This window comes from Mus caroli, chromosome 19 (genome assembly GCF_900094665.2).
Source record: "Mus caroli chromosome 19, CAROLI_EIJ_v1.1, whole genome shotgun sequence".
Classification (NCBI taxonomy): Eukaryota; Metazoa; Chordata; class Mammalia; order Rodentia; family Muridae; genus Mus; species Mus caroli.
Genome location: NC_034588.1, coordinates 37,064,484 through 37,088,722, shown reverse-complemented (window position 1 = coordinate 37,088,722; position 24,239 = coordinate 37,064,484). Strand labels below are relative to the sequence as shown.

The 24,239-nt window shown below is 46.9% G+C and overlaps 1 protein-coding gene across 18 annotated transcripts in view; it reads left to right on the top strand.

The window, feature by feature from the left end:
- Sorbs1 (sorbin and SH3 domain containing 1) overlaps positions 1-24,239 on the top strand; it is a 226,148-nt gene that overhangs the window by 112,356 nt on the left and 89,553 nt on the right. For 8 of the 18 annotated variants that reach the window (XM_029472826.1, XM_029472830.1, XM_029472827.1 and 5 more), the window contains 6 exons: positions 4,922-4,974; positions 8,636-8,704; positions 11,543-11,632; positions 13,840-13,968; positions 23,565-23,591; positions 23,714-23,826. In XM_029472826.1, coding sequence (XP_029328686.1) covers positions 4,965-4,974; positions 8,636-8,704; positions 11,543-11,632; positions 13,840-13,968; positions 23,565-23,591; positions 23,714-23,826 — 438 coding nt within the window. In that variant the 5' untranslated portion in view covers positions 4,922-4,964. Of the gene's footprint in view, positions 1-4,921; positions 4,975-8,635; positions 8,705-11,542; positions 11,633-13,839; positions 13,969-23,564; positions 23,592-23,713; positions 23,827-24,239 lie in introns of those variants that run through there. The other 10 variants (XM_029472833.1, XM_021151941.2, XM_021151940.2 and 7 more) reach the window with 4 other exon arrangements.

Here is a 24,239-nt window from a genome sequence, read left to right as displayed (position 1 = left end):
AGGAAGAGCTGGGAAGAACAGCTTTACCAGTCTGGTAGTGGGAGAGGGGGAATACTGAGGAAGGAGAGAGGGTGGTGCCCTTAGACACATTCTCAAGAGACAGATTTTTCCCTCACCAGCGCTATTGGATGCTTGGTCTGCCCCAGGCTTCCTACTTGATGTTAGGGAATAGAGATGAATACTGGCCACCCTGCCAGCCGGGTGAGCTCTGTCTGGTGGGCTTTGTGTAAGGCAGCAGAGACAGGGCAGGCAGGAAAAGATTAGGAGTGGACCCAGCCAGGCCTTGAATCTCCTTGTCTGGACTTTGTATTGTGCGGTGAGGGGTGGGTACCGTTGGAAGGTTCTAAAGCGACTGGTTGTTAGGTAACTGTAGAGGGCTGGCATTCCAAACCCTGATGGCGCGGAGGCTGTCCTGAGAAAGGAGATGTGCCATAGCAGGCAAATGTGTAGAAGGGCCAGAGAGATGGTGCCGTGGTTAAGAACATTCTAGAAGACCTAAGTTAGGCTCTTTTGGTTGGGTCACTCACAACTACCTGTAACTCCAGGTCCAGGGAATCCAACACCCTCTTGTATAAGTAAATAAAAATATAAAACAAATCTTTAAAACCAGGAAGTTGGTCGAAGGGAGACTTAAAACTACAACTCAGTATTTGGAAGTTGTGGGTCAAATTCCAGGCTTGTGAACTCTGTATTTTGTAGCCACAGACCTCATCAGAGGAAAACTCAGGAAGTCGATGCTAATGAGATTGCCAAAGGCAATTTAGTTGCCTAAATGAAAATGATGGGTGGGGAGTGGGTGGGCTCGAGCCTGCCCAGTGGCCTGGGGGCTCATGTAAGCCTCCTCCCAACACAGTTGGGAAACTATAGATATGGGCCAGAGGCCTGCAATCATCTTGTTCTGACACCCATGAACTCTGAAGGAAGTGAGTATGGAGCCGGAAAGGAGTAAGGGCCAGCTCGTGACCCTGTGGCCATGAGCTTCTGGAAGACCCACAGGAGACCTGTCCTTCCAGGAGGGTCCTTATTGCCCACTCCAGTCATTCTTTGTTGACACTCAGGAATCAGAATGTGCTGGTGGGAAGGAAGAGGGTCCTTCAATGTGGTCCGTAGACCTGAGCGTCTCTGTGTAGCACAGAAACTGTCGGACTTGGCTGAGGGTGTTCACGGGAGACCTTTCTAAGAGCCGGTTCAGATAATTGGTTAGAACGGAAACGGAGTTGGACAGACTCCAGGAGGAAATGGGAAGACGTAGGGGGTGGCCTTTTTGACATGTTTTTTTCTAGGACTCCCTCCCCCCAGAAACCACCAGCCTGTTGTGTTCCAAGCCCCCAGCTGATTCTTGGGATTCCAGATCGAAGCTAATGACGGGGCCAAGCCTATCCTGGTTTCTTCCCCTTGAAAGGAAGTTTCTGCAGCTCAGAGTTAGCCTCTCCACTTTCTGAAGAGCCTCCTGCCCTCTGTCCAACAATGCAGAGAAAGAATTTGAAGGGAAATGGCATTAATAGCAGTTGAGAAGGTACTGTTGAATAATTGGAGAGATGTGCCTCTCTGGCAGGGGATAAACAAGTCCCGAGAAATGAAGCTGGGTACCGTTCTGAGGCTCAGCAAGCTGCCTGCCCTTCTCAAGGCATCGGAAATAGCTGCCTGTACCTAAAGCCCATCTCAGATTGGATTTCAAAGATTGAGCATTTGTTCTGAGGAGAGCCGGCTCCCTTTTAAGCAGCTGCAGCAGAGTAGAGGAGTCTTGTCTATTTAAAGATAAGACTCTACAGGTAGGTCTTCCTGGCAGAGTGGGCACAGGGGCAAAGCTCACGACTGTTTGTAGTCTTGTCTTACATGGGGGATAGAGAGGAGTCATGAAAACAACACTGTGGTACTGAGGAGAGTGTGCTGTGAGAGAGGCTAACTGAGCCTCCTTTACTCTGCTAAGACTTCCTTTCTACAAATTTGGTTTCTCCAGCTGTGTATTCCTCATGTTTAGTTTTTTGATCCTGTTTCAGCTGGAAGCATGAGTGTGACTCTTGCTTGTTAGCTGATTATTCATTCTTTGTCATCAAAGCTTGTCTTAGAATTACAGGATCTTAGAAGTGGAGAGGCCCCGGGCGCAACTGTTGGTGATGTGGATCCTCGTTCTCAACTGTGAAGATAGTTCACATCTTGTTCTTGTGTGGAATGTCTATGCTGATGCTGTGCTGTGTTGCCCAAGTATGGTAGGGCCAGCAGCTCTAGGTGTAGGATGGTGGCTTGTCTCTCTCTCTCTCTCTCTCTGGCCCACCCAAGCTGGCCCAACTGAGCTAGGTTCCTGCAACCACAGGGAATAAATGACCACTTGCAGTTGATTGGTTTTGACACTAGGTGGAGTCATTTTTCTCTTTTGGTTTTACCCAACGGCTACTGGGTATGCCACTATTTGTTCAACCAAATCGTGTCTTAGAGCATGGCTTAAAAGTAAACTTTAGCCACTAAGTGCCAGAGGGTTTATGTGCTTTTTTCTTGGTGCATATGCATGAGTCTACATGAGCCAGAGGTCAATGCAGGGTACCTATTTGAATCCCTTCTCTACCCTGTTTTTGAGACAGGGTCTCTCACTGATCCTGGAGCTGACCAGTTGGCTAGTCTAGTCTAGTTGGCCAGCAAGCCCCAGGGCTCCTCCTGTCTTGACCTCCCCAGTACTGACATTATAGACACCTGGTCTCTTATGGTGTGCTGGGGAGCCATACTTTAGTCCCAGTGTTAGAGGGCAAGTGCTTGACACTTTTCTTTTAGGGTCTGACTCTGCGTTTGTAATTGAAGTTGTGGAATTTCTCACTCAAATTGACTTCTGAGTTTCATCTGTCTGCTTACTTGACTCTGAGGTTTTGGTGATGTTGAAAACTAGACTTCGATTCTTTGTCTAACAGTTCATCCATTTCAGTACCCTTGGATACTGGTGCCAGGATGAAGGTGCAGAGGTGCCCTGGGTGGGAGGAGCCAGTCGGCCCTCAAGGCCTTCATTTTGAAGTCTGTAAAACATTGGTGAGAGAAATCAAGGAAGGCCTGGCTAAAGGAAAAGAGAGACCTTGCCCAGTAACGGGAGCACTAAAAATTGTGGGAATGTTAAGTGATTACAGAGTCTACAAAATTTCGCTAGAAATCCAAAAGAATTTTTCTTTCTTTTCCTTACTTCCTTTCCTCTGAGAAAAAGCACTGTGAAAAATTTAAATTTCACAGGAAAATGCAAAGGACCTAGCTGGGTATACCAGCACTAGAAAGGTCAAGGTGGGAAGATCTCAGCAAGTTTGAAGCAGATCAGGGGCTACACAATGAGCTCTAGTTTGGCCTGGCTTACAGTGTAAAATCCTATCTCAAATATAAAACAAAACAAGACAAGTGAGAAATGTAAAGGACCAAAAATGGCAAAAAAAAAAAAAAAAAAAAAAAAAAAAAAAAAAAAAAAGAAGATTTTGAATGGGGATGAAGTAGGCAAACTTNAAAAAAAAAGAAGAAGAAGATTTTGAATGGGGATGAAGTAGGCAAACTTATTTGATTTCAGGATTATGTAGGAAGTAGTAAGCAAACTAGTGGGCTACTGGATAGAGATTGCTCAGTGGGTAGAGCGGAGTCCAGAAGGAGACTTACACATATAAAGATAGCCACTGGTGTTTTGAAAGGGCTATGCTGAACATGAGAAGGTAGACAAAAAAGGTTACATATACGTGGTACCATCTGTAGAAGATCCTAGAAAATGGTCAAACCATGGAGATGCTAAGTAAGTGGTCAATAGTTCCTAAGAGCTTGGTGGGACATACTTAGATGTAAGGCGACATTGTGACCTTTTCTGGGGATGATGGGAATGCTGTATGTTGCGACTTTGGTGGTAATTATAGGGTCTTGTTTATTTGTCAGTGTTATAGTGTGTGTGTGTGTGTGTGTGTGTGTGTGTGCCTACATATAGTCTCCTATATGAGTACAAATCAGACCCAACCCTGCTTAACTTCAGATGAGATTGGGCACGATTAAAATTGTATGGTTGTACACAACATACCAACATATGTAGTGAAGACAGGCCTCAAACTGATAGTGTGTGACCTTAAACTCCTGATCCTTCTGCATGTACCTCTCTGGGATTACAGGCACACACCACTACAGCCAGTTTACTTGTCAAAGCATATTAATACAGCTTGATTTGAGCATCAGTGTAGTTTAGAGGTTGAGTCTTTGGTTAGTGTACCCTTGAAACTCTGGGCTTGATCTTCATCACCATCCAACCCATCCAAACCAAAACAGATGGATGCCTTTTGTTAGAGACAGATGATAAATAAAAGGTCACACATTGTAAGCTTCCTTTGGTTTGAGACCTCTTACTTCTAAGGGCTATCCACTTGAACATTGGTGATAATATCTGCCCATAAGTGAGAGGGCAGTGCCTAGGCACTTGGCCCCTGATTCCGGCTGCCTAGTTTCCATGATCAACCGCAGCATAGTTAGGCAAGCTATGTCACCTCCTTGTGCCTCTGTGTTAGTGCTTGGCTGTCATGAGTCAAATTATTTAAAGCACCTAGAACATTTTCTGGTACATTGTGAGCACCTACTGTAAACATCCACAATTATTATTAACCTCTGATGATAGTATTTTGTTTCTTTTGTTTTGTTTTGTTTGAACATTTACAAAGTTATTATTCTTTAATTGACTTGCTGCTTGAAGATATCTGGGATTGTATCTAAACATCGTCAGGATGACGAAGTGAAGCAAGGAAGTTTAGCGAGATGCCCCAGGTCCTCGGAATCTGTGACTCACAGTGAACCGGAAGCCTGGCCGGCCGCGTGGCTCCTAGTTCAGCTCTGTTTGACCAAGGGTTACAGTGTCTGCATTTTAAACACTAACTGTGGGGACTTATCATTCGGCTGCTGTTCATCCACTTCCTTGTGTGCTTTTCTGCAGAGCCCTCCAGAGCTGCATCTGGGAAGACTCGCCTGCCTCCAGCATGAGTTCTGGTAAGTCATTTCACATCCCCCTTTCTCTCGTCCAATCACAAAACTGCATGCTTCACTGAGAGTTCTGTATATCTTAAGGTCACCACCAGCAACATTAGCACTTACAATGCAAATGATTTTCCCACTCACAGTTATGAAGAAGTGTGCCATACACTGTGTATACAAGGTCTGTCTTCACGAGAGCCCCCTTTCCTTTCAGTGAGATATAATTGACATACAATGAGCTGCAGTTATTTTAAATATATGCTTGGTAAAATTTGGCACATTTCTACACCTTTGTGGCATTTCTTAATCTAGCTGATTGATGCAAAATACACAATTTAATCATGTTTATCCCCAGATTGTGGGCTAACCAAACACTTCCTTTATCTGGCATGTAGAACAGCTACGTTATGCTTTTAAGAATCAAGATCTAAATAAAAGTGTTTCAAGTATTTTTAGTCTTGGATGGGGATGAAAAACTTAGAGCAGAGAAGACAGAACAGGGGACAGATCTTTGTGGATTATGCACCTGAGATTCTTCAGTGTCCAGCCTGGAGATGTTTCCTTCCAGGGAATAGGTCCCACCCTTAGTCTCCTGAACCTGCAGGTAGGGATAGAAGGCAGGGGACCATGTGTGTATGTCACTCAGGATTCTGATCCTGCACCTTATTGAGACTATTTTCAGAGACCTCTATAGCTTGTAAAGTCTTTCCTATTTATTTACGTACAGTGTACTCGTTTAGCCAAGTCCTGACCTATGTGGGCCTGTGTGTGGCGAGGTCTGGGAGGGCTCTGGAGTGGGGCAGTTCAGGGCTGCACGTTTCCTCATATGCTTCACGTGCAGCTTGGGTCTGTGCCAGAAGTGCCTTCCTTCTCTGCTGTGAGGTGGATATCGTAATAGCATTGACTATGGAGGGTTTTCTGACACCGAGTGTAGCAACACCGAGTGTAGTATGCTGAGCATGGGGCATGACATTATCTGCACATGTGTGGTAACTTGCTCTTTTTAGCCTGGAGTTCCTCCTTGCAGAGTGAGGTACTTGGTTTGCCATGGGCCCCATTAGTGTGTTTTCTGTGTCACAGTAGACATGGATGCTGCTCGCTGACTCAGTTGCTTTGATTTGCCTCTTGGGTCATTCTTTTGTTTTTAGACTCAGCCCAGGCTGGCCTTGAACTCACCTTGTATGGAGGCAAGGATGACCTGGAGCTCCTCTTTTAGCCCTGGCTATCCTGGAACTCACTCCTTGGACCAGGCTGACCTTGAACTCAGAAGGGAGGCCTCTGCCTCCCAAGTGCTGGGATTAAAGGCGAGCGCCACCACTGCCCAGCTTGACCTGGAACTCTTAATCATCCTGCCTTTGCCTCCTGAGTGCTGGAGTTATGTGTGTGTGCCACGCACCGCTCCACCCAGGGCTTCACACATGTTAGTAATCGTTTTGACAGATGAGCCATGTCCTTTGGCTTTTGTTATCATTTGTAATAGCCCAGACCCTTTTTCCTATTTCCCTTTAAAAACAAACAAAAATTTGCTCTGCAGCTCTTCTAAGCCAGTTGCTACTCCTGACAGTTTTAAAGGCAGGAGAGAGGGAAGAGGGCAGTCGGGTGCTCCAGTGCCCTGGGGAATGAATGCCCTTCCTCCCCCGAATCTCTCAGGCAGGTGCTGTAAGGAAACTTTACCCAGGAGTCCAAAATCCTAGGCCTTTTTGACCTGAAAATCCTGTCTTGGGATTTTTATATTAATTCCAAGGAAACAAAAACACTACCGTGCAGGTGGGTGGGGAGGGAGAAGCTGTACTGCTGTGTTTACACGCTCTGAAAGTCATCACTGGGAAGAGAGTAGCTTCATGGAAAATACTTGGTTGCATCTTTAGTGGGAAGAATGGTAGTTTTTAAAAAAAAAAATGTATTGTCAGTGTCTCAGTTGGTCCTGGGCTGCCAAGTGCCGAGGAAAGCACTGTTCTTGCAAGGTCTTGTTTCCTTCTCGGGAATCCCTGCCCTCACCTTACAGGCTGGGTCTAGTTTGATGCCTCTCAGATACAGATGGGGAAACTGAACTTTAAAGAATTAATCACCTCCACTGGCTAGTGTGGAGGCCGACAGTAGCTGCTGTGTGTTGATTTCTAAATACCAAATGCTTATTCCAGTTTGGTTATGTTTAACTAAAAAGGAGAGGGGGAAAGAAAGATGTGGGCCTGGTAGTAGCTCTCAGGCAGCTTCTCAAGAGAGCACAGTGCCAGGTCAAGCAACAGTTGGAAAGATGTGACCTAGTTCAGGTGCTCAGGGACAGGACAGGTAAAGCCCATAGCATGTCAGGGATGTTGGAGTATGTTTTCTTTCTTAACACTGTCCCCAACTTCAATTCCCATGGCACCCCTTCTTCCACCACCCCGAAATGAGGCTTCAAGGCAGATTTGACTTGACGAGAGTGAGTCCTTCCTTGTCTGCAAGTGGCTGTGAGCCACAAGCAGGATGCTCCCTGGACAATCCCGGCCACCGTGGGGGAAGGGCTGCCCAGGTGCTGTAGAGGCAGCAGCCTGGCTGCCGTGCTACTTACTTCTCAGGTGCTCGACCTTTGGAGAGGCTGGCTATTCAACCAATAAGGTGACTTGGTTTTAGCCGGATGTGTGCATAGATGTGAAATGGATTCAAGACCGCTTATCTTAGTTGGGGAAGAAGATGAGCTATGAGCGTGCCAATTCAGTCTTCGGCTAGTGAGCTTGGGTAGGCTTGGCCCTTGGAGCCTCAATTATCTTATCGTTAGAACTGCAGTTCCTGACTTTAGCCCCCAAGGACTAGATCCGAAGGAGACAGTAAAATAGTCATTGTGGAATACTCAGCATGGACTAGCAATCCTGGCAAACACATGTTTAAAGAACTGAGGTAATGATTGTTGGTAGCTCTGTTGCCATTTTGCTGTGAGAGTCCCTCCAAGCCATTGGCCACATACCCCTGGTCTTCCCTGGACTGTCGCTGAGTTCCCAGAAGTGATTGGTGGAGAATGTGGTAGGCAGGGAGGGGGGTCTCTGTTTTCCGCTGCTGAGCCGAACTCAGGAAAATCTGAAATGACACTGAGGTGGCAATCAGCTTGAGCCCCAAGAACATATAGGACTTCCCTAAAGTAAGAAAAGGGGGTAAGGACTTCCTGTCTAGGGACTCGTAGCCAAGGTCTAAGTCTGAAACTCTTCTCCTACTTAGGACTTGAGAGCAGGCAGGAGAGTACTGGGCGGTGGCGTGCAGACGAGGCTTCAGGTAGAGAAGGAGTTAGAATGATGGTTAGGACACCATGCCATCTCTGGGACAGTCACATGAGTTCCAGACTGGAGAAGAGGGACAGCATCTAAAGGCAGCTTATAGAAAAGACTGCTTGTCTTTGACAAGGAGAATTTGGGGAGCCATTTAGACACTTTAAATATCAAAGAAAGCCACTCCCGTAAAAAAAAAATTGTGTCGTACACTCCACAACACAATTTCCATCCCCAAATAGCCATTGCATCCTGTCTGGTTCAGGCCACAAGCATTCTGAACTCTCCCATGCACCCTGGGGGCTGGTCCCAGGCCTGGGAAAGCTTTTAGGGTGTCTGTGGTTGGAACTGCTGAACATCTCAGCTCTATCCTACCTCATCCTCTGCTTGTTGAGCAAGCATGGTCACAAGCCTTCTGTTCATCTTCTTTCTTTCAGAATGTGATGTTGGAAGCTCTAAAGCTGTGGTGAATGGCTTGGCATCTGGCAACCATGGACCAGACAAAGGTAAGGCTGTTGAAGAGAAGTCTGGCTTGGTATTGGAAAGCATTTCTGGAAGATGCAGGGCATGCTGGGTAGGACCATTTCCACCTCTCTGGGAAAGACATCATTGGCCTAGTCTTAGTTCCCATCATGGCTTCCTGAGAGCTGAGCTGTGGTCCTACTCTTCATGGGTCCCAGGCTGCCTTTTCCAACTGTGATGATGTACTCACAGAGATGCTGGGATGACAGGTTAGATAGTGGGTTCTGGGAAAGTGTCAGACCTGGTACATATGGCACTCATTGGCCTGGAGTTGCCTGTTTATGGCATGCCACCTTCACCTGCCACAAATTGGAACACATACACAGTCCTGTGAATGAAGTTACGTCAGTGTCATTAATTTTAGCTCCTCCCTCATGTTGGCACTTCAATCAAGAAATGAGCTTTGCATGTGTGGTCAAGCACTTTACCACTAAGCCGCCTTCTCGGTTCTCATAGTTTCAATGTAAAAATTCTTCTAAATAGGAGATAGAAATGTGAACTGAACTATTGATATGGTAAGAAGATGTTTGGGAGCCCAGCAGCCCTCATCGGGGACTCCTCTCAGCTGCTCCCTCTTGACTTCTGAGAACTTTCCACTTTTCTACTTATTAAGTCCCCTTTGCTTAAAAAAAAAAAAAAACAAAATGAAGAGGACACCTCTCGAGTGTTTGCCCAGGGCACTCTGACCCCAACCTGACATTGGTCTTGCAGTATGAGGTGACAGGAAGCAGGTTGGAGTAACTAGATAAACATAATCCCAGTTCTGCCTGTGAAGAACAGAGGCGTGCAGGGGCCCTTTCATCTCTGCGGGTGCATCTGCTCTTACCTGCAGAGGGAGGGAGTGTGACCTCAGTGTCTATTTCTGCATCCCATCCTGGGCTCTGGTGACCCCATGAACAGTGATCTATCTCTGTGTCTCTGTGTTCTATACTGTCATTGAGGAATGACTAAAGTCTCTGCATGGGGCATAGAAATTTAAAAAAAAAAAAAAGCCTAACATGCCCAAAGAATAATTTCAGAGTTTGTCATATTTGGCTTTTGTAATTTTCATCGAATGCACCCAAATATTTCCTTTGAAAAGGCAAGGTGTGCACCCAGGAGGAATCCTCTGGAGAGAGAAGACAGAGGGCAGAAGATGAGGGGTGGAAAGCCTGGGTGGCATGAGGCTGAGTTCCTTGGGCACAGGACATCTATGCCATTTTTATCCCCCACCTCCCTAGCTTGCTGCCCTCCACCATTCAGTGTGTAGTTCTTGTGAGCTATGCTCTTAGGGTCTTGGGGCTGTCTTGGCTGTCTTGCATGTAAGGAATATTGTGGGGGGGGGGTGCCGTGGGAGGGCTGCAAGGGAGTATTTAAACTGGGAGCATGGGAGGGGCTTCTGAAATCCTGGGACCACCAGCTCCACTCTTTAAATCTGTATATAGAAGAAACTTTTATTAAAAGAGTTTGTGTGTGTGTTGGGCGGGGGTGGTGGTGGTGGTGGTGAGATACATCACAGCAGTAGTGATGGCTTCCCTCTGCCTTAGCTAGACTCATGTTTGGTAGGAAACAAGGAGACAGGTGTAACCTAGAGGCCATCAGAATGGCCCGCAGTGGACACCGAGCCAGGATAACTGGGCTCCTTCCTCAGTCTCTGTACTTGAGAACAAAGGTAGAACAAGTGACTGAGTGATTGGCTGAAAACAGCACCCCAGATCTGCTTCCCACCCCAGCGCAGCCTCCCAAGTGATTGTAAGGTACAGTGAACAGGATTCCTGTGAGAAGTTCATTCAATCTAGATCTATGCAGAATTGTCGCTCCTGTCTCAGTTATTGTAAACATATACTGTGTGCGTGCTGTGTGCCTTCTGAAGCAGCAGCAGGACGGGCAGGATGGGCGCTGTCCACCTTGAAGGTGTCTTCCATGTTCCTTCCCGCCCACTTGGCAATCCCAGTCATGTGGTGCTGAGTCAATAGTCTCTTATTTCCAAGCAGACCTACCCCGTGTCATTCTGTTTTCTGTGACTCTGAGACCCCTGGGCACAGTCCGTTGGGGTTACTCTGGCACCATGCTGCATCTTTCTTTCCTTGCTGCCATTAAAGAGAGAGAGCCAGGGAGGTTTGGTGATGTGCCTGTCATTGAGATGGGGAGGCGGGTCTAGGAAGGCAAGAAATGGGGTCTCGGCATCCAGCTCTGTGTACTGGGGTGCTGTCCAGAGCTTTCCTCATCCACTTGGCACCTCTTTTCTAGCAAAGAGTGGGCTTAAGCAACACCATCTGTTTCCCAGCAGATGGGGGTCTGGTTTGCTTGGGGTCAGAGGATGCTGACAGTCAGAGCAGGTACAGGATCCTAAAAGGTATGCTTTGAGAGAAGCAGCTTTGAGGCCTGAAGGACCAGGCAATCTACAAGGGCATTCCCCCTTTTAGCTGCACTCAACCTACAGCCATGGCCCTGTCCTCAAAGTCCCAGTTGTACAGCAGATGACCCACTGTTCCCAAGGGACACCTCGTACTCTGATTGTATCCCCCTTCCTCTACTTGCCAGGCCATCTGTGTCTCTGTACATCTCTGTCCAGCCCTGGCAAGCTCCCTGTGCCAGGGGCTGCCAATACCCACGGATCAACTCCATCTGAGTGATGGCCTCAGAAAGCTTCAGCCATTTTGGCCCAGAACCCCAGAGAGAGAAAGCAGGCTATTTTTAAGGACTGCATCTACGGCTCTCTGCATTGTTCTTGTGGCGTAGGCAGCTTCCTCCTATTGTCCCCGCACAGTTCCTCGACTTGCCCGAGCGGCTCCCGAATGTTGTTTCTGGATGCACCGTTTACCCTCTTGTGTTTCCAACAGCCGACCCTTTCCGTGCTCGCTCTATATCTGCTGTTAAAATAATTCCCGTGAAGACAGTGAAAAGCCCTTCAGGCCTAGTACTCCCTCCAGGTATCTCTCTTTGGGACTGTTTCTTTTAATTGTCCGATCATGCATGGTTTCTTTCCTTCTTTGCTCCTAACACCATACTGTGAGCCCTAATCCTCGCATGAGTAGAAGGCATTTCCTCTCCCTAAGTTGTTTCCTCTCTCTTTGTGTGTGTGTGTGTGTGTGTGTGTGTGTGTGTGTGTGGCCTGTCTGCAAGTGTGTAAGCCAGGGAGGAGTACGGGGAGAGCCTGAGGCGCAGCCTTGTCTTCCCTGCTTTAGAAGGCTTACTGTAGAGGCTGAACCTTCTCTGTAGTGGGGCTCTCTCCTGAGAAGTTTGCAACTCCCGATACTTCTGTGAAAACTGTGTTTCTGGGAGAGTTAGCCTGGCCTCAAACCTCTGAGTCAGGCTGAATGTGAAGCAGCTCCTGTAGATGTTGGATGGTGGCTCCCTGTGTGATATTCAGGGCCATTTCCCAGAGCACTCCAGCCCCTTTCTGGCTTCACCTGCAGTTCCTTCCTGCCTCTCCTCTCCAAGAGGCGGGGGTGGGGGGTGGGGGGGGTGTACAGTTCCCTCGAGGTTCCAACTCAAAGTTCTGTGTAGTCAAAGTGGGACGCGTAGAGCTCAGAAATTGGGCAGATCTGGCTATGCGTCCAGGATCGTACAGCTGGGCTGTAGATTTGCCAGTTTGCCTGACATTCCTATGACCGAGGTTTGGCTTTCCTAATAGTTTTATAACACCAGTCACTTACTCTCTTGATGGGGCCAGACGCTCCCTGGGGTTGCCATGTGGTCTGGGATGTGCTGTGAGTTTTGTGCTCCCCATGGAAGAGGGGGTGTTGGGGGCAGGAATAAAGAGCAGGGGGAAAGGAAACTTACTTTCTCGTTACTTCCCCCCACCCCACCCCCAAACAGACATGGGCAGGGTGTTGAGTCCCACCCAAAGACACTCTGTAAGCTCCAGCCTCGCCCTCTCATCCTCATTGTGGTAATTTTAGATCAGGAAACTGGACTCTGAGCAGTTTGGCAGGTGTGGGGATGTAGGAAGTAAGTGTGGAGTTGACTTAGCTTAGCTGCATAGAAACACTTGGCTCTGTGCTCTGAGAAGTAGCGTGGTCTATTCTCCTTCCCTGCCTCGTTACTGACTTTCCTGAAGGAGGGACACTCAGCCTGCTAAAGACATCAGGCCTCTGTTAGCCACAGAGTCAGTTAGTTACAGTGAACCACAGTCAAAAATATGAAATGAAAACAGTTATTAAATATTAAGTGAAAAGTGTTAACTGGAAACAAACAACGCACTTTTTATTGAAATAACTTTTAGATAATGAAATAACGTATAACAATGTTATAACTCTACCATTTTATCAGAGTCACTGTTGCCAGTCTTTTACTGTGCCCAACTTATACATTAAACTTTATCAAAAGCACGTCTGTTTGTATAGGAAAGATGGCTCCCATAGGCTGAGTATCATCTGTGGTTTAAGGCATTTGCAGAGGGACTGGGGACATGTAGCCCTGGATTCAGGAGACTGCTTTGCGGGTCTTCCTAAAGATGTCCAGGCTGGTATGGACCTTGCTCTGCCTGTGGACAGTGAGGAGTCTATAGACTATAGAGATGTTCAGAAGACACTGTTGAGTGTGACCGAGCCTGTCTGGCCACCTTCCTGTTCTCTCATTATGCCTGAGTGTGAAAGCTCCCATCTGTGAACAGCACCTCCCTCTGTCCCGTAGTTCAGGGGTGTTCACCAATGAGAGATGCCAGAAGCAGCGATTCTCTTCAGAGCATCCCCGAGGCTCCACATTGCCAGCTTGCTTTTTTTTTTTTTTTTTTTTTTGGGGGGGGGGTGAGAAGGATGATCAGCAAGCTTGAGAGACCTTTCACAAACTCTCCTGTGAACCATGCCTTACTAACTGGCCAGAAGTCTGCTTAGCAACCCAAAGTTCATTTCGTAGAAGGAATGAGCCAGCTTCCTTCCATTGGTAAATGTTTTCAGCTGACATTGTAACTCATGCATTTCCTCAGAGCTTACCTCGCCTCTTCTCCCTAATTTCACAATGCTGGTGTACCGCTGTACAGATTAATTCTCATTGGTCGTAGATGTTTGAAGAGTAGGCTTAGATGTAACCAGGTTCGTCTCAGTCCTCTGCTGTAACCATCTGCTCACGGACTGGACTATCCTGCTCCCTCGGAAGTCTTGGCTCTCACCCTCCCATTTGGATCTTTCCTTTTCAGACATGGACCCTACCAAAATCTGCACTGGAAAAGGAACAGTGACTCTTCGGGCCTCATCTTCCTACAGGGGAACCCCAAGCAGCAGCCCTGTGAGCCCCCAGGAATCTCCGAAGCATGAAAGCAAGTCAGGTGTGTTGCCCTGGAGTCTGGGAGAGTGGACGTCCTGTGGTTCTGGAGGGGTGGGGCGAGGTGTTGTGAATTCATCAGCCTTATTCTCCAGGGGTCCCAGGATGGTGACTGTGATGACTGGTCCCTTCTATGATGACTGGTAGGTCAAGGCCTGATCTGGGCGAGACAGTCACATGCTTTGGTTGAAGGCCCAGCCTAGTGACCTCTGCTTTGACTGAGCAGAGAGCCCTGTTAGGTGGCCAGTACTGTGAACACTGTGTTGTGTGGATGTAGGCAGCTCAGCATCTGCAAACAGGTGGGATAGGATGGTGATTAGATGTCCCTAAGGTTCGATCTACTGAGGCTAGCTCTGACTTGGCCAGGTAGGGCTGGCCGAAGGAGCCAGAGACAGAAGTACAGGAGACTACAGAGCATAGCTGCCAGGAGGAGTGTGGAAACCAGGGGGCACAGGTGTGGGGTAGGGACCAGGCTGCGGAGGCAGGGAGGATCACAAGAGCACTTCTAAGATCAGTGGTGAGCAAGGGCCAGGTCAAATCCGTGGAACCCATGCACAGAGCCTCTGTCCACCCTGACCCTGTGGACTGGGAAATCAGAGTGCTTATCACATGGTCGTTGGGACTTCAGCCTGGGACTCAGGATTCTGGTAGACCTTTGTTTATATTGTGTCTTCCCCACCTGAAGTCTGGACAGTCTGGGACAGTTGATTTCTTCTCTCAGGCTCTCATGGGATTGATGATACTTGCTACATGGGATTATTATAAGCAAGGAAGAGATGCAGGGTTCTCACAGGCCTGCTGGCATGGGATAAGCTGTGAGGGACCGTTTAGATTAAGATTGGGATTGGGTTATTTTGACCTTTCCAGAGAGCATTCTTCTGCCTGTGTATTCTGCCATAGAGAAATGCTAGCTTGTGGTTTCTCGGGTAGCTAGCTTGGGGTGGTTCAGTCTCTAACCACTCTCTAGGGTTCTCATCCCCACTGTATCACAGGCATCCAAAGTAGACAAGCATGATGGGCCCAGCCCAGAATGTCAGACTTGTGATGCCTACTTGTCAGTCTGAGGTAGGCTCTTGGCTTTTGTATTTCTGACAAGTTCTTAGGTCACGATGTGAAGCTGGCCCGGGGGGACCACATTTGAAAATGGCTACAGGAAATGGGGTTGTATTTTCTCTTGAAACTGGGAAGCTTAGCACCTTCTTGGAATCAGAGTGTAAGGGAAATAGGACTTGCCACTTCTGGTAAAGCGGGACGCGAGTGTTGTGACACGGTAGAATCATGTAGCATACAAAGGAGAAATACTTGCATCTCCTGATAGTCTGCACCAGCTACCTATAATGGGTACCACGGCAGATGCTCTCTCGAGAATGATGCCAGGCTAGGGTTTGAACATAAGCTCCTTACAGGTGATACAGCACTCTGGGGAGGTCTTCTCTGTTCCTAGGCCTAGGGGAAAGGCTTGAGCCATCTTTAGCACCTCCGCAGGCCCAGGGCTTCTTGGTTCCATGTCTAAGCCCACACTTGATTCCTGACCCTCTGAAGTTTGCCATTCCCTTCTCTAGGAAAGATGCGGGCAAGAAGGGGGACAAAATATTTTCTTTACAAGGCCGGAGGGTATGTGGGGAAGAGAGATTTCCAAAGAGAAAAGAAGCTAAGTCAGGCAAGCTTAACCTGCCAACCCTTAGGCAATGGAGAGGAAGCCTTGGGCTCCCTCTAGTGGTTGTAGCTGGCATTACTAGGAGCCCAGCTTTCCACTGGTGCTTGCTAGGGAACTATTGTGCTACACAACTATGTGTACAGCTGATGCAGTTTAGGAAGCAGCATCTTGTCCTATGGTAATTCCCACAAATTTATTCCAACAAATTTGGTGGGAAAAATTTCAACCTTTTCAGCCAGTCTTTAAAAGCTTCTTAAAATGCAAATATTAGAAAGAACGGGTGGCTTATTAAAGCAGTACCTCTAGTTTCTCCTGCAAGATCCATTTTATACTAAATAAGCGTCCTCCCCCTGAGAAGTTAAAGTCATTGGCTCCACATTAGCAGCGTTTGTACACTATTGAACTCTCATCTTTACCACCTCCGTCCATCCTTGTAAGTTTCCATGTTGTGTGTTTGATGGGGCTGGAAACTCCAGTTATACGTACAGATACCTCCATTTTCAGCCATTGTTCTGACTTCATCCTCGTATGAGAGGCATATAGTTATAGGGTCACAGAGTCCCCTATCTCTCAGCCTTGGCACTTACTATCTTTGGAACATGGACAAATTCGTTAACCTTAGATGGCTTCAGTTTTCTCATCTATACATATTGGGCAGTGTCCTATGGAGTTGATGACATTAAATGAGCTCCTTCATAGCAAGCATTCAGCGCAGGCCTGTCAGGATAAATAACCCTTGTTGTTACCGTGGGTCAGGAGGCCTGATAAAGATTGCATCCTGTCAGTTGGAAGACATCAGGTTCTGGGCCAGGCATGAGGGCAGTGTGGATGGAGGACAGGGTAGGATGGAGGTCAAGGGCCTTAGAGAATGAGATAACCGAGCTCCGTGTGAGCCTCAGGGACTCCAGCTGACCAGCTGGTTTTCTAGATGGAGGAATTTGTGAAGGAATTTGGAATGGGATGATCAATTCCATTATTGTCTATGTTGAGTTTCCTGGGAAGAGAAGGACTTCCAGAAGAAATGTCTAGGAGACGTTTGGAAATTAAAATCTCCAATGTGGATACAGGAGTCTTGTGCACCCACATAGCTCTAGGAGGATGGAGGCATCCTCTGCCATGGATTGCTGCTACCAAGCTGAAGAGCATGTGTGAGCATGAAACCAAAGGAAAGGAAGCTGGGGCCCTTAAAGGTGCCCAACTCAAATCCAGTGTTCAGGCTCCTGCTTTAAAGGAGAATTTAAATTATACTTAAATTTAAATTTAATTTTAAATTCTATTCTTAACTAGGTGTATGTCTCTGTTTAGGTGTGTGTCTCTGGGTAGGTGTATATACGTAAGTGCAGGTGTCTGTGGAGGACAGAGGTGACACATCCTGTTGGACCTGGAGTTACAGGTGGTTGCAAGCTGCTCCACAGCCCAGTGTAGGTGCTTAGAACTGAGCTGGGGTTCTTTGAAAGAGCAGCAAAGACTTTAACCACTGAACCATTTTTCCCCCCATCAATACCTCATCCTGGTGGACTTTGGACCTTGGGATTAGGATCACTTGGAATGGAAATGATCTTAGCACTGAGTCCCTTTGCCTGGGAGGAACCTTATTATTTTATCCGTGTTTCCTGCACTTATTACCCAGCCATGTCTGGGTGTTTGCTGTGTCAGTTCCAAGCAACCCCACCAGTGCCAGAGACCAGTGGTTTTCTTCTTACTCTTGGAAGAGCAGTTAAGAAGTCTGCAGTGGTGGTGAGTGAAATTCCCAATTCTTTTCCGGTGTGATCTGGAGACCATGTAACTTGTCACCCTACATGCTGGGCTTGGACTCAGGCTCCAGGCTCTCTGCTAGCAGTTCCTTGCAGTCTCGGCGCTGTGCTAGTTAGCTTCAGCGTTTGCTGCGAAGTTATCCTCAGGCAGAATGACTCTTGCAGCCACAATCAACTCATATCCTTTTTTGTGATTCTCGAATTTGCTATCTTTTTTTTTCTTCCGTTGTTGTTTGTTTGTGAGGCAGGGTTTCTCTGTGTAGCCTCGACTGAAATCAGTGCTTTTGGTTTTTTTTTGTTTGTTTGTTTTTTTTAATGAGTATATGTGTAAGAATTAGGGTCAACTGAAAAGTTAGAGGAAAGGGCCTCTTGAGACACCATCATCCCTTCTGACACCCAGATGCAAATTTAGGGTACTTCTCAAAGCACCCCAGGGTTAGTGCTAATGCTAGAAGGGTCTAGTTTGTTTATTGCAGGGAAAGGATAGAGATTAAAATCAGCCCAGAGAAGTTCATGGTACAGAGTCTGGAGAGATAGCAAGCAATGTGTCCCCGACAGATTGTTTCCCAGCGTTCGATGTGTGAGTCGCAGAAGAGAGGGTGCGCCATTCTCTTCCTCAGAGACTCACCTCTACACTAGTAGGCAGTGGAGCTCTCGCTGACTCAAAGCCCTGACTCTAAATCATGTTGCTGTTCTTCAAGACCTCAGGCAAACAAACAAGACCTTCCTATTTGATGTAGCAGCCCGAAGATTGGGCAGTTATCTCCGGAAGCCCAGGGTAAAAACCAACTTTTTTTTTTTTAATTGGTTATTTTATTTATTTACACTTCAAATGTTGTCCACCTTCCTGGTCTCCCCTCCACAAACCTCCCATCTCCTCCCTCCCTCCCTCCCCTTTGCCTCTAAGAGGGTGCTTCCCCACCTACTCCCACCTCACCTCTCTAGCAATCCCCTACACTGGGGCAACAAGCCTCCACAGGACCAAGGGCCTCTCCTCCCACTGATGGAGATAAGGCCATCCTCTTCTACACATGTAGCCAGAGCCATGGACTGACTCACGTATACTCTTTGGCTGGTGGTTTAGTCCCTGGGAGCTCTCCGGGGTCAGGTTAGTTGATATTATTGTTCTTCCTATGAGGTTGCAATCCCCTTCAGCTCCTTCCTTTGAACTCTTCCATCGGGGTCCCCCAGCTCAGTCCCATGGTTGGCTGTGAGCATCTGTATCTGTCTTAGTCAGGTCCTGGCACAGCCTCCCAGATGACAGCCATACCAGGCTTCTGTCAGCAAGTACTTCTTGGCATCAGCAATAGTGTCATGGTTTGGTGTCTACAGATTGGATGGATCCCAAAGTGGGGCAGTCTCTGGATGGCGTTTCCTTCAAGGACCAGACCTTTTTATTCATGATATTGAATTCTCCACTGGATATCATAAATGGAAAAGTACAAGTAAGATATAGAACATGCATAGACCTGCTTTGAGCACACCATCTACCTCAGAGCATTTTCCAGACCACATCAAGCCTGACTTAGTGAAAAGTATCTGAAGGTCCTGAGAAAAACTATTTTTTAAAAAGTAACCAAAAATGGAGTTAGAAAAGAAATAAGATAATAGTTGATATCTGGTGGCTTCTAGCCGTGGGACAGAGAAATCCCTAAAGAGCAGGTAGGATAAAAGACATGGCAGGCTGTGGCTTGTTTTTTTACAGAAAGATCGAGTATTTTCAGGCTGCAAATTCTACAAGGCAGCCTTCCGTTTTATTGGAGGAAGCATTTTGACAATCTCTTCCGTCAGGAGTCAGTAATTGATGACCCTGTATGTAAACCTTCACCTCATGCACTCAGATATAATTGGCCCTGGGCTGCTACCAACCTTCCAGATTCAAAAGAAAAGATAATGGAAGAGGGCTGACAACCTGCCAGAGACACACACTCCTTCCATAAGGGACCAAGCCGCTGACTGAGATCCTGGGGGCTAACCTTTTGAACAGTGAGGGAAATGGTTTTGAAGATTTGGAATGAGTCATTTTCCAAGGACAGTGTGGCTTTGAATTTTTTAAATGGAGGGATCACACACTGTAATTTATATCCTTGTGGATTTTCCTATGTTTTGAGCTACGTGTGGTGGTGTATACCTGTAATCTCACCACTGAGGAAGCAGAAGCAGGAGGATTGCCGAGAGCTTGAGGCTAGCCTGGGCTACACACCAAATACCGCATCAGCCAGAGCTATATATAAGACCCTGCTGCAAAATCAAACAGTGTTGTGGAGATGGCTCCTGTGTCCTGTGCAAATACAAGGACCTGAGCTTGGACTCCCCAGCATCCATGTAAGAGCCCAGCATAGTTGTTCATTCATGTCTATAACCCCAGTGCGGAGTGGAGGGAGAGACAGGAGAATCATCGGCTTCCGGGTGAGGGCCTAATTGAATCAGTGAAAACCAAGATGGGTAGAGACTGAGGAAGTATGTTGAGTTGTGGACCTCAGGCTTCCACATGCATACACACAGGCAAACATACCCATGAATGTACATATATATTTCATACATTGACATAAAACATACAAAAAAACAAATCCATGATAACACACACACACACATGCACTCTATAATTTCTATCTGTGGGGATTTCTCTCCCTATGCTTTGGATTCCAGTTTTATATAAGTTGTATATTATAAATGCCATATTTTAACATTTTTAGATTTATTTTATGTATATGAATGTTTTCCCTCCATGCATATATGTGTAGTGTATGTGTGCACAGTACCTCAGAGGTCAGAAAAGGACATTAGATTCCCGGAACTGGAGTTATGGATGGTTGTGACCCACCAAGGGTCATATAGTTTTAAAGAAAGCTGACGAGCTGGGAGTTGAGCCTGGCTTCTCCACAAGTGCATCAAGTGCTCTTAATCACTGAGCCATCTCTCCAGCCCTTGTGGTTGACTTAGACCTGTGATCCATGTCTGATTTGCAGATGAGGATGCGCAGTTGACTAGGAAGATTTGAACTCATGGGAGGAGATCTGATGATATGAGGATGGCTTCCTTATAGCACCTATATATAGCTTTAGAAGGACGGTCAGTCACTCCTTGATTTCCATGACCCATCTGTTTTCCAGTATGGCTTGAATAGAACCGACCCAAGAGGAAAAAAGTGGGCAAAAGAATGGGTCCCCGAGTCAGTGTGCTGCATTTACCTCTGTCACCAAGGAGCCCCTCACCTGAAGCCTATTGCTGTTTGGTGTATATATAAACCTAATGCATTTGAAAAGTAGCCTGACAAGGGGTGTGTTGGAAATAGCAACTTGGAAAAGAAGAAGGGACATTAAAAGTGATAGAGTGAAGAGGACAAGGGCCACTGTCACAGGATGTCTCTAGTGTTCTAGGGTTAGCTGGGTACGTGAAGTTCCCTGGGCCAGGCCTGGGGCTAGCAATGAGTATTAAATGTGGTCACCTTCACATGCCTGATCTCAGATTCCTCGGCAGCCTTGGGCTGAGGTCATCGGAGATGGATTATAGTTTACAGATGGTGTGGTTAGCATACTTGCTCCAGTTACACAAGCCAGTTCAATGTGATAACAGTGACATTCATGAAACCCATGCCCTGGGAGAGGTGGCTGCTGGAGAAGACAAATGGCTAGGAACTGTCTGTGAGGGAGTGGCAGAGCTGTAATGGGCACCCTACTACGAGTATAACCAGAGCACCCTAAAATTCTGCATTCTGGGGATGTGACAGTAGGGTGTCATGCTCTCTGTAAGATATTTTTTAAAAATAATATCTGTATTGATTCTTTGAGAGTATCCTACAATCTATTTTGATCATCCTCACTTTCCCACTTCCTGGTAGACCCACCCCCTCCTCCCTTCCCACCCAATGTTGTAGTCATCCTACCTAAGGTCACACCCTTAAAGAGAGCTAAGAAACCCTTCAACATCATTACTCTGAACTTAAATTTTCCCTGGCTTTAGGGGTCTCGTAAATGGTATTAGAATTGCCACGAGTTCATGATGTGCAGTCGTTCAGTCACTTGGGAAAGCTCTGTTTCTGGGTAGCAATCCACCACCTCTGGCTCTTAGAGTTTCTCTGCTTCCTCTTCTGAGATGACCCTTGAACCTTAGGGTGTCCTGTAATAAGGATATTTTTCCTGTGTGCCTCCTATTAGTTTGTTAAAGTGTAGGTAGTGTGGACTACCAGTGCCAGCATCACTGGGAACTGTTAGAAATGCAAACTCTTGGGTCCCCATGTCTTACTGGATCATAAATACTGAGTAAGTCTCATCGGTCTGGACTTACCAAGACTTCTCCCTGACGAAGGCAGCTAGACCATACTGTTTGTGGGATGCAGGCCGCCTTGCCTTTTGCTTTGATGCCCTCTAGCCTCCAGCATTTGCCTACTACTGATGCGCTTGGCAGCCAATGGATGTTGGTCAGGGTCCTGTACTGTTTTGTCCCTTCCTGTGTAAGGCTTTCTGCTCTGGGCAAATCATTTGACCTTTCTGTCTCCTCGTTCATGAAGTACAGTGATCATTTAATGAAATACTAAGTCGGTGTAAAGTGTAACTATGTCTGACACCTGAAAGGTCTTTGATAAATGTTTGCTCACTTTAAAAAAAAAAAAAGGATTTATTTATTTATTTTATGGATGTGAGTACACTGTAGCTGTACAGATGGTTGTGAGCCTTCACGTGGTTGCTGGGAATTGAAATTTTTGTTTTAGGACCTCTGCTCACTCTGGTCAACTCCTTTCAATCCCATTTGCTCAGTCCCTGCTCTCTCTGGTCCAAAGATTTATTTATTCTTATTCATAAGTACGCTGTAGCTGTCTTCAGACGCACCAGAAGAGGGCGTCAGATCTCACTACGGGTGTTTGTGAGCCACCATGTGGTTGCAAACGGTTCTTACCCACTGAGCCATCTCGCCAGCCCAATGTTTGCTCTTCTTAACATCTGGAAAGTCACCATTGGTCTAGTGTAGGCCCCCTGCTTGTGTCTACAGCAGTATGAAAAGGAGTTCTGTCAGGAACAGAAGGAAGTTAAAGGATTGTTAGAATAGGGCTGGCCAAACTGGCCGTGAGCAAACTCTAGCCCGCTGGCTAAGTGACTTTTGTGTTTTAAATGGCTGGTAGAAAAAGGCAAAGAAGGATGGTATTACATGCTACGTGAAAGCTGTAGGAAATTCAAATTTTAGTGTCCCTAAATCCGGGTGTTTGGAAGCACAGCTCATTCCTTTCTGGATTATCTGTGCCTGTCCCTTGCTGTGGTGCACAGTCACATAAAGAATCACTGGGTCTTATTTGAGGTGCTTGGGATCTGTTTCTTTTAGATTTTAGTGTTTGCATTCTCACTAGTGCAGTATGTTATGGAAGGGACCCAAGCCTACACATGAGATTCATTTGTGTTTCATGTAACTTCATACATGTAGCCTATTATATTCTTAGTACACTTAAGTTTTGACTGTGATCTGTCATGTGAAATCAAATCAGGTATGGGTTTTTCTTATCCAAAAAATTTTTATTAGCTTTATTTATTCATGTGTGCTCATCCCCCCACCCAGCCTCCCTTTGGCAGAGGCCAGAAGAGGGCAGGGCATCAGATCTCTTGGAACTGGAGTTAAAGGCATTTGTGGGATTCCTGACTTGTCATGTGGGTACTGGGATCTGAGCTCTGCTCGCTACGATTGTGTGGCAAAAGCCTCTTAACTGCTTAGCCATCTCTCCAGCCCACATTGTGAATGTTCTTGTACTTTCATTTAATGTGGTGGAGACACTTGGGATCCAAAAACAAACAAGTAAAACCAAACAAAAATATGCTACTGAGGCTTCCTTCAGTCAGACTCTAGGGCCCATTAACCCAGCCTGCTCAGGCGCAGTCCTTCTGAGCCTACAGCCGACTTGGGGCTGGGGACTGGACAGCAGAGAGTTCTGTTGCCTTTCAGTCTGTAAAGTAAGAATGTCAAGGAACAATTGTTTCTTCATTCCTCTGAATGTAGTCTTGTGTTCTCAAAGGTCAGCGCCTGTGAACACATCATGGTCTCAAGTGGGTTCCTATGGTAATCAGGCCTTCTTGACTAAGGGAGTTTTGTGTCAGATGAGGAACACTGATTTTCATCGGTCAGTGTGTCTCATGCTTGCTTCCCGAAAACATAATCGGTTCTGTTTTTCCCTCTTTGTTTTCATCCTTCTTGCTCCTCGCACAGGCCTGGAGCCAGAGGACCCTTCAGCAGGTATGACTTTTCTTGCATTCTTATCTCCTGTGCCTTGGGGCACCAGGGACCCTCGAATTAGTGGGAAGCTGGTGGGTGTTATCTGTGAGTGATGGGGTTTGTTTGTGTTTTTCTTGCCTCAGATGAATGGAAACTTTCTTCCAGTGCAGATACCAATGGCAACGCCCAGCCCTCCCCACTTGCTGCCAAGGGCTATAGAAGTGTGCATCCCAGCCTTTGTGCTGACAAGCCCCAGGTAGGTGTGTGCACGCAGACGGGGTGGAGACTTGTTGGCCGTGTCTGTTCACAAGTTTGGCAGCCCAGACTTGTGCCTTCCAGCTGGATTGTGGAGCACGGATCCAGACTCTGATCGGGGAGAGTTGGGAGTCAGTGAGAATAGGAAAATGGGATGAGGCTGGTCTATGGGGTGTTGGGAACTTTCTAAAGCTGAGACTTTCAGAGTTTGAGTGACTGTATTGTGACAGGTTAATATCAGCTATTTGTAGCCAGACCTTAAATCCATAGCCCAAAGGCTCGAGAATAGCAATCACAATTGCAGCACAGGCTGGATTCATAGTCCAGATCTGCTCTGCTATAGAATACCCGCTCCACACATACCCATACCATCCTGAATAGGCACACGCTCATCTGATCTTGGAAGCTAAGCAG